We start from the raw sequence: 14,410 nt of genomic DNA on the forward strand, positions 1-14,410 counted from the left end.
AAACAATATTACAGGTGTACCATTCAAATTCAGTTGAAAGCAGTGCAATAAAATAGTGATAAAAAAACAATATTACAGGTGTACCATTCAAATTCATTTGAAAGCAGTGCAATAAAATAGTGATAAAAAAACAATATTACAGGTGTACCATTCAAATTCAGTTGAAAGCAGTGCAATAAAATAGTGATAAAAAGACAATATTACAGGTGTACCATTCAGATTCATTTGAAAGCAGTGCAATAAAATAGTGATAAAAAAAACAATATTACAGGTGTACCATTCAAATTCAGTTGAAAGCAGTGCAATAAAATAGTGATAAAAAAATAATATTACAGGTGTACCATTCAAATTCAGTTGAAAGCAGTGCAATAAAATAGTGATAAAAAGACAATATTACTAGTGTACCATTCATATTCATTTGAAAGCAGTGCAATAAAATAGCTCTCTTTAAATGTTCTAAAGGTAAAGGAAATAAAAAGGTCTTTTTATTTTATACAATGTAGAACAGACACTGTTGGAACTTAATTTTTGAAAAGTACAGGATTTGGTCCTCTGATGCATTCTTATCTCTTATTTCCATCTACAGGTCAGAGGGTGCTGATGATGTCATGTTATCCAGCAGTGAGATCAAGGGAATAGCTCTTGCAATAGAAGAGGAACTATTCAAATACTTCAGGGATACGGGACACAAGTACAAGGCCAAATATCGCAGCCTCATCTTTAACATTAAGGACCCAAAGAATTTTGTAAGTATTGTCATTTTCTGATATTTTACAAAAATCTGCTGTTATCCCCTAATCAACTAAGTTGGGGAAGGAATATAGTGTCTTGTTTGTTCATTATTCATTTATTTATTAGGCCTTCAAACCCTATGTCACTTACACTTATGAAAATGAATAACACTGCAATCCCAAAAATTGATTACTGCTTGCCTTAGTGTATTATGTATTTTTTGCTGTTTGTTTTCACACTATCATTATCCATGATCATATTTTACCCACCCTGACGAAGATTGGTATGTATATACATCTCAACAATAGTATCTCATCCATGCTGAATACAAGTCAGTGCAACCTACCTGCATGTTTTTGTAACTTTTTTGTGTATCTTCTGCAGTTTCTTCATTATACCATTGATATCTTGGACCATATATTGTACCACACTTATGAAGCCTGGTATGCCAATGCATTTTTCCGCAACATACATTACCTGAATACATTACATTAGGATAACTTTCTCCGCTGCCTTGAAATCTAGTTGTCTTTCTGTCTTTATACATTAGGGGGCAGGGTCCAGTTTTTATGTACAAATTTAATGCCACAATCAGCGACCTAGTATAAAAAATCATAAAAAATCAAATACACAAGTGAGGTCAAAAAGGTCCATATTTTTAGATACCTATATTAAAACAAAGCATAAGAATAGTATTCACTTGACCAGAGAAGTCAATGGCAGTTCACAGCAGAAGAGGTTTATGCACCCCAACCCCTATTTTATACCTGCATTTTTAACATCCAAATGCCATTTTTGACAGCATGTGGTGCTCACAGAGCAAACGCAAGCCCTTTCCCTGGATGAAAATTTTGAAAAACATTGTCTACTAAATAGTTTGATGCAATTCAGAATAGTTGTCATCCAAGCCGTTTTTGAGATACTCTAGTTGCCTTGAACCCTCGTGTCTACTGCTATGGGAGGCTAACTCTTCTTCCTAGCCAACTATTGGCATTTCACTATCAACATACTGCAGAGCAACTATGGAAGGTGTACATGCCTGACGTCAATTTCAAGAACAACACAAGCCCAAAACACCTAGTTCACAAATATATCCATATCTATAAATACTAAACAATAATAGCTGAAAAAGTCGCACCATAGCCTTAAGTTAAGAAATTTGCCAGGGGCCAATTTACGAAACTGGACCCTGCCACCTTAAGAATTTGGCTGAAAATGGTTTATGTCAAAAGTTGTGTACATACCACATATTTAGACATGATCTAGTACAATGGTATAAAGGAAAACTTTTTGTGCAGAAAACTAAATATGGTATTATGCTTTTGAAAAAGTTACCTGTTTGCGGCAAAAAGCACTGCATTATTTACATTGTGAATTATGACTGACTGCATTTCTTGAAAGATTTCAAATTGTTTGCAACCTACAATGCTTTTGGTCTTTGTTTACCACCATAGCATCAGTACAAAATCAAAATTCCTTTACAATGTTTCATGAATGTCAAGAAGAGATCTGGAAGTTATAACTTTTAGGAGGGAATGACAGAAATGCTATGTTAGGTGGCAGTGACAGAAGTGAAAAGTTTCTATAAACTCTTCTAGCAAACTTAAAGAAATCATACATTTAAGTAAATCATGTGCTTTAGAAGTACTCTTAGAAGAAGTGGTTCCTAACTTTTCATTATCATTCTGGAGATGCTAATAGCAGCATCAGTGTTGTGTCAGTGTGTGTTGTGGAGGGGGGGGGAATTGAAAGACAAGTCTAGCTAGTCTGGAGAAGTCAAAGTTTAATCAATTAACATTAGACAGTGCTGGAATATTGATATACTGATGTGTGGGACCCTAAAACTTGCAAAGTGACATATCAAATAAATTCATTCATACATAGCCAATGAAATTGACCATACATATACAAATTACTCAATACAATTTAACAGAGAAAATTTCTTCTCAGACACCAATTTACTTACAACTGACTTTAATGTTTTCTGGAGTTTACAAAATCATAGTAAATAATAAGATACGGTATAGAACAAATATTTATAGTGGAAAATCCAGTTCAAGGTATAAATCATTTCACCGGCTTGGCTTTTGATAAGCACGTACCATAAAACAACTCCTGCAGAAGCTAAATCTGTCCGTCAAAGTCACTCTCTTGTGCACTTAGATCAGAATGAGTATCTGGATGAGATTGAAGCTATTGTTTCTTTCAGCATGACTAACCGATTAATCCTAATCTCCTACCATGCAAACTGAGACCTGCAAAAAGAAAAGAAACCAGTGATATTGATGTACTTTTAACATTCAGTGAAAACATAAGACTTTCAGAGGAGAAACTGTATGTGTATTGTCAAATGCATGAAGCTGCTACTTAATTTTAAGCTTTTCCCCCTTTGTTAACTGAACCTAGAAATTTCAAGATATATACATAACACTGAAACATTTTCTATTATCACCCAAGTGTGAGATATGAATCTCTTATGTCAACTTCAGAGTGGGGTCATGAAGGTAGAAACTATGTTGGTGTGCTAAAACTTTCATTCTTTTCACCAGAATATAGCAAGTAATATGCCATATGCATCATTATTTCTAAGACCGTTCCACTGGTGACATTCAATATTCACAACAGTATGTTTAGGTATGATTCCTTTGAATTCTGTCTGCTCCTGTGGAGTTAAATTACTTTAAAGAATACATGTTGACATGCTATGCAACTGTTTAGGTGTGTCTGTATTGAAATGTGAATATTATTCATAAAAATAGGGGTGCAAAACCTTGACAGCTACAGAAAGTGCAAGACAATACATTATGGTTGCCATTCTGTTCCCATATTTAGTAAGTTAAGTCCAAAATATTCTACGTTGTCATGATGTAAACAGTTCTCACATGGAGGCACAAAACACAGTTACCTCCCTCTCCAAAGAGCATTACATACAGCACTAAGTGATATATGGAAAAAGGAAGGAGATATAATAAAGTTAATGCATACAAATTATTTAAATAAACATAAAGAAACAAAAAAGTATAATAGATGTGGCTGACTGCACCATCAAAAGATTATCAATTTTCCTTAAGGGGGCAGGGTCCAGTTTTTATGTACAAATTTAATGCCGCAATCAGCGACCTAGTATAAAAAATCATAAAAAATCAAATACACAAGTGAGGTCAAAAAGGTCCATATTTTTGGATACCTATATTAAAACAAAGCATAAGAATAGTATTCACTTGACTAGAGAAGTCAATGGCAGTTCACAGCAGAAGAGGTTTATGCACCCCAACCCCTATTTTATACCTGCATTTTTAACATCCAAATGCCATTTTTGACAGCATGTGGTGCTCACAGTGCAAATGCAAGCCCTTTCCCTGGATGAAAATTTTGAAAAACATTGTCTACTAAATAGTTTGATGCAATTCAGAATAGTTGTCATCCAAGCCGTTTTTGAGATACTCTAGTTGCCTTGAACCCTCGTGTCTACTGCTATGGGAGGCTAGCTCTTCTTCCTAGCCAACTATTGGCATTTCACTATCAACATACTGCAGAGCAACTATGGAAGGTGTACATGCCTGACATCAATTTCAAGAACAACACAAGCCCAAAACACCTAGTTCACAAATATATCCATATCTATAAATACTAAACAATAATAGCTGAAAAAGTCGCACCATAGCCTTAAGTTAAGAAATTTGCCAGTGGCCAATTTACGAAACTGGACCCTGCCACCTTATATAGAGAAAGGGAAACAATTCTTACAGGTTGAGTCCCCATTCTACCCACTAGGTGATTATGATTATACCCATATGTTCTAGATTTCACTGTTGCTGTCATGCTATAAAGATGTACCTCATAGAATCCACTTAATCTCTTACTTAAATTGAATCATCCATCTTTTATTTTCAATGGTTCAGTGGTCTCCTAATACAGCCACCCCTCCATCACCTGGAAAGTGCCCTTATGAAAGGAATCCCTTTATCAGTGGGGGACTTTGTTTATGAGATATGAGAATTATATATATATAATCTCAAAAATCATCTTTTGCCACTGCTAGCACCAACAGAGACAATGGACAAAAAAAGTGGGAAACTTAACAAGCCCACATTTATTGAGCAACACTGAATACTTGGGACAACTAATGAGCTTGCATGGATTTAATATAATGAATGTTTGTGGTCCTGGGTTTCAGCTTCTTAATTTACTATATTAATTTCAGGGACTGTTTAGAAAGATTCTGAGTCGCAGGCTTAAGCCATACAAACTGGTGAGAATGTCCCCAGAGGAGCTTGCATCGCAAGAACTGGCCAAGTGGAGGGCACAGGAAGCAAAGCATGTGAGGGGAAGGCTTTATGTTTTTGAACTTTTATTAATTTTTTATAAACTTCCTTAAGGCTGAGTGCATTATGGTATGTCTGTCCATCACCTGTCGGTTTTCAGTTTCATTTCCAAAACAATACCTTGAGTTGTCCATCATCAAACGATACCAAATTTTGTGGATGTCTTGCACTTTGAGGAAGGAAGAACCTGTTTGGGGTTCAGAACCTCAAAGGTCAAGGTCATTGTGACAGAAAGAAGAATTATGATTTCTGCACAGTAACAAGCTTTCCACCATCTACAGTTACCAAATTTTGTGGATAGTTTGCACAGATTGCAAGTGGGAACCATATCGATTCTGGGGTTCAAAGGTACAGGTTACTCTGATTCAGGGAAGAAAACTAGTTACACACAATATCTCAGTTGCTCTACCATCTGTAGCTACCAAACCTGGTTATATGGTTTACAGTTGCGATAAAGAAACCTATTAATGAGTTGAATGTCAAGGTCACATTGATTCAATGAATAAGCATGATCTCCAAACAGTAACATCAGTTTTGCATAATATAATTGGACCAGACTTTGTGGAGGACTTGCACGCACTTGCAATACTGAAGAAAATTTCATGTTTTTAGCACCAGAAAATATACCTACTGCTATACCAGATTCATGAAACTTGGTGAGGGAATGTATCATGTTAAGTACTGCAAAAGCAAGTCTCTGTGACCCATTTTATGCTTTACTTTTATGGTTTTTATCTCTGGCATTATTTATGTCAGAAAATCAAAATGGGTGATTGTATGCATCCCTGTTAGTACACCACCCTTACACTAGGTAATTTATAGATCTCTTCGTACCAGTCCCATACCAAAAATAAAAAGCCACTGTGAGATGTATTTTTCATTTTACTGACCTATGTTAAGTTGTTGCATATAGCTTATGGCTACACAGATTTTTGGCAGGCTTTTTGCAGACTGTTCTTTAAAATCATAAAACTAGGTGAGGGGGGTTGTTATGAGCAGTACTCCCTCATTTCAGTAGCAAGTCAGTCTCTACAATTTTTTCATTTCTCACGATTGTTCGTGATATAATTGTAAAATTTTGTATGATGGTCTGCACTTCTCTTACTACCACACTTTTTCAACAAATAAGGCTTATTGTGACCTGTATTTCATCTTTTTATTTGCTTTAGTTTTTTGCATTTTACTCATGACTGCAGAAGTTTTTATATGCTATGTGATTGCTGTCCAACCTGGAATAAAGAAATCAGTTTCGGTGAGTGGATGCATTTTGATAAATTCCATATCCGTTTTGCCAAAACAAAGTGTCCATGGCCTTTATTTCATTCTTGGGTGCTGTGAATGGTCCAGTCATGAAAGTTTATAATTGGATACATCTCTACTACTACAATGCCCCTAAGGGGTCCTGAGTGGCCGAGTGGTCTAAAGCGCTCTCCGTTAAGGGTCACTGCCATCTCACCTTTGTCTGCATGCTGAAAAATGGTGTTAAACCCTACAACAACAACGCCCCTAAACCCAAAGAAGCTAACTGTGACCTAAAGTTTATGATTTACTAATGCAAGTATAAGTACTTGCATTTATGATCATATTTACCAATTCTTGCTAGATATATTCACATCGTGTCTTTGAAAGAAATTCCTTTGTGACCAAGTCAGTTTGAAGTAGGAAAAAATGTTTATTCATTGGAAAACTTCCGTGTGGTCATCTTAATATTATTATCAGTTGACCTCCTAAACGGTTGGCCATATCAACATGGCGTTGTAACTTCTTTATATTTTGTTGGTCCTAAATGAAAATGGTGCCAATTGTACATCCAGTATGGCTGCCACGCAGTCCAACTTGAAAATCATTTTGCATTTACTGACTGAATGGTTATATTGTCATCGAGTTTTGACCAAAAGACTACAAATAATGTCTATGTGGTTCTAAACGAAAATGATGATAATCTTACATCCAATATCATCACCACGGCAGCTAATTTGAAAATCATGTAATCATTGAAGAATATCAGAGATTCTTGCAACACTCAGATGTTAGAAGGAAGAAATGTTATCTTGAATTCCTAGAAATTCTTTTTGGCCAGTAGAGCACAAGTCCTCTTTAGAGACCTTTGTTGTGGAATATGGCTAACCTTTAAAAAAAAAAATTTTTTAAGGTATGTACCAAATCTCCTCTCTCTCTCTCAGAGCAATATCAGTATCAGAATGACTGTTTTTGCAATTGTTTTTTCTTGTAAAAAGAAAATAGTTTAACATTTCTTCATTGAATGCTTGCTGTACATTTTCATAATAATAAAAGTGAACAACCAACAGATTTATCATATGGTGGGGCCCACAGATTTTACTTCTACAGTTACATTTATTAACATTGGTTGAGGAAGTGCAAGATGGACAAGTGCATTTTAAACATATTATCTGTGATGTACTGTGTAGGAAGAGTAAAACTGATGCAGGACAAGTACAAGTTCTATCACAGAACCAGCAGCCAGACAAACATTTTTGTTGAGTCCTGTATGTTTTAAATCACTGTTTATTTGCCCATCAAGTTGATGTGAGTACATGAGTTTGTCTTCCAGTTTATTATTCTGATGTACTGTAGAATTTCAGATAAGGTCAGTTGCAATGATGATACATACTACCTTTCTTTGATGTCTCATCACATGCATCAGACAGTATACACTGACCAATGAATTATGTTCAACATGTTATGAACTTATACAAATCAGATTCAAAGGACCCAAAACTAATATATATATATATATATATATATATATATATATATATATATATATATATATATATATATATATATATATATATAAAGAGAGATATCTAGATATATACATGCATACTTATATATGTATGTACACACCTCCTCTATGATAACTTGCACACAATGGAGTCCAAAAGCAAAGACTGCAGACTATTTAGTGTGATAATGCAATGCAAGGCATCCTTTATTTGTTGGTAACAATGCAGTAAGCACTTTTGCAAGTCATAGATTAAACCACAGTTGGTACTTAATTAGTTTCTGACAGAAATGCTGGTATGCATTGCAGTGACACTTAATACTTCTCATAATTGAATACAAAAAGGCACATCCCATTTGATATGTTTCAACAGAAACTGAATTGAAAGATACAACTGAAACATGAATTTCACTAGTCAGGACCTGTTAATTGGTATTTGTATCTTAAAGCATTGCTGCTATTGGGCATTTTAATTGATTGATAATTCATGGTATATTGTTATTTACAGTGTACTGAGAATTTTGCTTTAGAAAAATGTTGTAAAATATATAATTAAAGTTATAAATGTGATGATTTTGAATACAATTTTCAGGCACTAATCACTGTTTTTGATGATAAAACGACCGATATATCGAGGTTTCATTTTCCACATATGACCACGATTATATTCATATTCAGCAGATAAGGTCCTAATTTGAGGGTGTTATTTTATAAGAAAACATGGGGTCCACATCTCTTGCAGGTTTGACAAATTTGCTAAAACATGGGAGCAGTTCGTATATATGTACTTAAATGATTTCATAGATTTCATATGATATGGCACTTGCACTGGCTAATTTATTAATGCGTAATTTCAGACCCTCCAAATGATAGAAAAGACAGAGACAGAACATTCAAAGGAGGCAACCCATGTCGTAAAGAAAACACACAAAGGAGAGGTAGAGGTGGAAGAAGAGCAGGATCTTAGTTCCTTAGTGGAGGTGAGATATGTTGATCACTGTAGTGATCTGTAATATACATCCAATTGTGAATGACTTATCTAATGCACCACTAGATCATGGTCTACACTGTTCCCTCAAAATTACACATAGAATAAATTGCATTGATGTAAATCTCCAGATGTATTATGCAGCCAGGTCCATGCTGTTCACAGTTGCATGCAATTATATGTGGAGAAACTTGTTACAGGTATATAGCATTTGGTGTAAATTTAGTTTGTGAAGTGATCGGTAGACGTAAATTTACAGTGCAGTATTTTTTCATTTTCTATACCTAATTTGTTTGCTCCAAGAGATCAAGTGGTATGGTATTAGTCGGTGAATCCCCAAGGATGCAAGATTGGGATTCAAAATTCCCATTGTTGTCAGAACTGGGGGTCAGATTGAGAAAAAATGTGACCTTTGGTATCAAAAGTGAGGGTCAAATTAAAACTTTAGCACACCTCATTTGCAACCTGATTGGAATGCCAGCATGGTTCACATGTATTCTCAGACTTTATGAGCATCTAATCCATGAAATGTTCTCTGACTGATGTCTGATGGTTTTAAATATCATTTGTAAAACATCGTTAATTTTTCGATGTTATGCAAAATGGCAGTTTAATAATGCATGTCCTCATAAATTGCCCCTTTCTTTAATATGATTGTTTACAACAACTTAAAGTTGACAACAAGCAGCTGCAGTTTTGGCTCCCAATTCAGTCAGTTACAAAACAAATGTTTATGGTCATTTATTTAAATTTAGTTATGAACTACTCTGACTTAATTGCTTTTCAGAAACATTGATAAATAGATCCAGTTATTTAATGACTTCATCAAACACAAATTGGCTTGTTTAAAGTAGATCAGTCATTTAGGGGTCATGAAATCCTCGTTAGACTTGTAAACATGGGGAAGCTAATAATGCAGTGTTGCTACCACAATGGCATTTTGTCAATATGTTCTTATTTTCTAAGAAAATTATTTAAAATGGCTCATGCTCTCTACCTTAAAGCAAGTTTAAAACTTTATTTTATAGTTCTCTCTCTCTATGACATTGACCACATGACCAATAAAAATGCACCCTATTACAAATCAGTTTTCCTTATACTAGGATATATTATAATGAAACTGTTCCTAAATATGTGACCATACCTGCTTTATTAAAGGGACCATGCTATGCTGGGGTACATCGTAAATAATTACTGTAATACTATTGCTTAATATATGGTGATATGTGATCTTGCCTATTTTATTAAAGGGACCATGTTATGCTGGGGTACATTGTACAAAATTACTGTAATACTATTGCTTAATATATGGTGATTTGTGATCTTGCCTATTTTGTTAAATGGACCATGTTATGCTGGGGTAAATTTTGTACATAGTTGCTCAATAAAAGATGATCATGACCAAAATAAAATAATTCTAAGGCGAAACCAAGTTATTTCTTGCCTTAATCTGTGGCAGCACATTATGAAACTTTATTCAGCCTTTCAACATTAAAGTACTATTAGAAATGGTAGAAATATTGTAGCACTTGTTGCGACACGTTTTAAAAATTGTTTACATATGTGGTTTCTTCAGCTTGACATGAATGATTGTAAACTAAGTTTGATAGGCACATTGGGCCCTGTAACAAGCATTGTGTTGAAATTTAAACATGCATGAAGGAAATGTTACAAATGTGTGCTTGTACTATGGGCTATCTGAAAGAATCAAAATAGCCAATTTCTAGTGTTCATTTTTACATGAAGATTTAGTTTAGCAAATACTGGCTGATCATAGTAATGAAGGAAATTTATTTTTAAGTTATGAAGTATATCAGATTAAAGGAGCTGGGAAGATGTTAAACCATACAGCCCTATCCTAAAGGTTACAATAGCCCTGTGGGATTATGTGCTCCAAAACCATACAGCCCTAGCCTAAAGGTTACAATAGCCCTGTGGGATTATGTACTCCAACCATACAGCCCTAGCCTAAAGGTTACAATAACCCTGTGGGATTATGTGCTCCAAAACCATACAGCCCTAGCCTAAAGGTTACAATAGCCCTGTGGGATTATATGCTACAAAACATACAGCCCTAGTATAAACATTACAATAGTCCTGTGTGATAATATGCTACAAAACCATACAGCCCTAGCCGAAAGGTTACAATAGCCCTGTGGGATTATGTACTCCAACCATACAGCCCTATCCTAAAGGTTACAATAGCCCAGTGGGATTATGTGCTCCAAAACCATACAGCCCTAGCCTAAAGGTTACAATAGCCCTGTGGGATTATATGCTACAAAACATACAGCCCTGGTATAAACATTACAATAGTCCTGTGTGATAATATGCTACAAAACATACAGCCCTAGTATAAACATTACAATAGTCCTGTGTGATAATATGCTACAAAACCACACAGCCCTAGCATAAATATTAGAATAAATCTAATAAATATCAATTAAAAAAAATGAAATTATAAAGGAAAGATATTTATTTGATCAAAATAACTTGGAACAGTAGACTATGTCATTAATGGACTTAAAGTCCTAATACAGATTACGAAAACTAAATTTGGCATAGTAGTCAGTAGAGTGCCAATTCAAGAAATTTAAACTATGTTTGTGAAAAATCTTGTTTTAGAGCAGAATTATCCAGAAGACAATAACCGTGAGCCATGAAAGGAGATTCTCAGTACAGAACTGTATTCTTACACAGATAAGAAACAGATTAAGTTGAGAAACAGTGAACAGATTAATGCTTATACAAAAAGAGGCAACATCTTTTGATGTTAACAGGGGTCTTACAGAATGAATCAGGAGGAAAGAGATTGAAATTGAAATGTTATATAAATACTGAACCAGACTGTTTCCTACTCCCCTCATTTTTGTTCTACTCCCCCTTACTTTTTTGACAAGGGTGGAATCTCCCATGATCATAAAATCCTGGGAGCGTGTCTGAATCCATGACCATACCTTATAATGAGGGAACACTATTACTGATTTATCTGGATAATATCTTTATAACAATGGGATACTTTAGAGGACAGGACATTGATAAGGTTGTTTTATTTGTGTAAATTCAGGAGTGGAGTTCAGTTGAATTTTGCAACAGGTTTAAAGCAGTTTCATTGCTTAGAGATCCTAAAATGAAAAACTAGTACAATATCTCCATTTATAACAGCGTAGAAAATTTGTCATGGAAATATGTAATTATGTGGGTCTTTGGGGATTTTTTGCCAGATGAGACTCTTCACATCACAATAGTGTCAGAAATTCTGACATTGTAACTGGCTTGTTACATCTGCATATAATTCAGGAATGATTTAATGAAGAAATAATGGGTTGTCTAGTGGATATGATGTACAATTGCATTTGGTTGATTTCATGACACAGTTATTGAAATATTAGTGTGAATCCCATAATTGCTTATCATGAATACATCTTGATAGTTGCAATGAATTTTGAAAATATAATTTCTTCTGTCAAGACATTTAAAATTTATACTGGGTTCCATGTCTTCTTGCCACTAATGCTTTTGATAGTATTTTTCATGGTGGATCTGTGACATGTCCTTTTTACAAAAACTACTAATGGTTATAGATGAGAAGAAAATATTAAGGAAAGTTCAGTATCAGTTGTGATCACTTAATTTACTCGTGAGATCCAACCAACTAGACGTTGACAAAATATTTTAAATATGAATACCGTTATCATATGTTTAGTGTTTGTAATTAACAGGCAAAGAAGGAGCCACTGAAGATTGATCCTAAAGCAGACCTTCTCTCAGAACTTATCCCTGATAGTACTGATCAGCATCGACAGCATCTCTTTGATCTGAATTGCAAGATCTGCACAGGAAAAATGGCAAACCCCGATGAGTCCACCCCATCCAAGATTGTCCAGAAAACTGAAGTTACAATTAAATCTCCAGAGATGGAGAAAAAGGAGAAAGAGGAAGCCAAAGAAAAGCCGATTCCACCAGAGGAGGTTGTTAGGGAAGTGATGAAAGCAATACAGAGAGCCAAAAGAGAGGCTGATTCTAGTACTGCTCGACAAGTTACTGTCAGGTATTAAGACTTTCGTAGTATGATGTAGAATAATATATTTTTTACTATAAACTTGCTTATATATCTTTCCAACTGCAAACTCTACAAACCCAAAATTTGCTGTTGCATTATGTGCAATCAGATCTGTCTGTTTGTTTTAGGTGTAATTGGACATAATGGCAGATTAAGGTCTATGTTGCTTGTAGTTGGACTTGACTTGCATGTCAGTATATATGGTAGTTTCCATTGGTATGTTGCTTGTAGTTGAACTTGACTTACATGTCAGTATATATGGTAGTTTCCATTGGTATGTTGCTTGTAGTTGGACTTGACTTGCATGTCAGTATATATGGTAGTTTCCATTGGTATGTTGCTTGTAGTTGGACTTGACTTACATGTCAGTATATATGGTAGTTTCCAGTGGTATGTTGCTTGTAGTTGAACTTGACTTGCATGTCAGTATATATGGTAGTTTCCAGTGGTATGTTGCTTATAGTTGAACTTGACTTACATGTCAGTATATATGGTAGTTTCCATTGGTATGTTGATTGTAGTTGGACTTGACTTACATGTCAGTATATATGGTAGTTTCCATTGGTATGTTGATTGTAGTTGAACTTGACTTGCATGTCAGTATATATGGTAGTTTCCAGTGGTATGTTGCTTGTAGTTGAACTTGACTTGCATGTCAGTATATATGGTAGTTTCCAGTGGTATGTTGCTTGTAGTTGAACTTGACTTACATGTCAGTATATATGGTAGTTTCCATTGGTATGTTGATTGTCGTTGAACTTGACTTGCATGTAAGTATATATGGTAGTTTCCAGTGGTATGTTGATTGTAGTTGGACTTGACTTACATGTCAGTACATATGGTAGTCTCCAATTGTATGTTGCTAAAATTCAGTTTCCTTTGGTAAAACTAATAATATCCATAAATCCTCCAATACATGACTGTCATATCCTTTTTTTACCTTTTAAGTTGGTACCTCAGATCTGGTAGCAAATGAATATTCAAACCATTTGATGCCATTCTAAAAGTAGAAGGGGGCATATTGCTTTGCTGCTGTCTGTCTACATGTCCATCCATCTGTTCCAAATTGGTTTATCACAAAATATTTAACATAGAGCAGTATGTTTCATGCGATGTCATGTTCATAAGTACATGACCTAATTAGATTTCATACCATTACTGAATGTTTTGAGTGTTAAATGCTTTTGTTACCTCATTGGAATTGAGACTTTGCTGTAAACCTTGTATGCATGTTTAAGCCAAAACTTCTCGAAGCAGAGAAATGAAATTTTGTAGTTTTTTTTTTGTATTCATATGTAGAATATGACCTAATTAGATGTTCAAAAAGTTGTGACAATATATCATTATTTTTTTAATATACATATTTTTAAACTCTTTGAACATAAGATTTTTTGTGAATAATGCACTTGATAGCACAGTAAAGCAAAAACAATGTGAGGTAGATAGATAAAATCTGTTAAGATCATATGATTAGACTTCCAGGCTATTAGAACAATTTAATTTTTTAAAATAGATTTTAAAAAGTATTTGACCAGAGAATTATTTGACAAACAAGA

General features: G+C 34.6%; 1 protein-coding gene across 5 annotated transcripts in view; it reads left to right on the forward strand.

Annotated features, from left to right (window-relative positions):
• LOC149783327 (uncharacterized) overlaps positions 1-14,410 on the forward strand; it is an 88,074-nt gene that overhangs the window by 59,048 nt on the left and 14,616 nt on the right. For all 5 annotated transcript variants that reach the window (XM_089931548.1, XM_089931550.1, XM_089931552.1 and 2 more), the window contains 4 exons: positions 587-746; positions 4,937-5,053; positions 8,661-8,783; positions 12,514-12,842. In XM_089931548.1, the coding sequence (XP_089787674.1) occupies positions 587-746; positions 4,937-5,053; positions 8,661-8,783; positions 12,514-12,842 (729 nt within the window). The remainder of the gene's footprint in view (positions 1-586; positions 747-4,936; positions 5,054-8,660; positions 8,784-12,513; positions 12,843-14,410) is intronic.

Source organism: Sinohyriopsis cumingii, chromosome 14 (genome assembly GCF_028554795.1).
Source record: "Sinohyriopsis cumingii isolate HCF-2022 chromosome 14, ASM2855479v2, whole genome shotgun sequence".
In the NCBI taxonomy this organism is placed as follows: Eukaryota; Metazoa; Mollusca; class Bivalvia; order Unionida; family Unionidae; genus Sinohyriopsis; species Sinohyriopsis cumingii.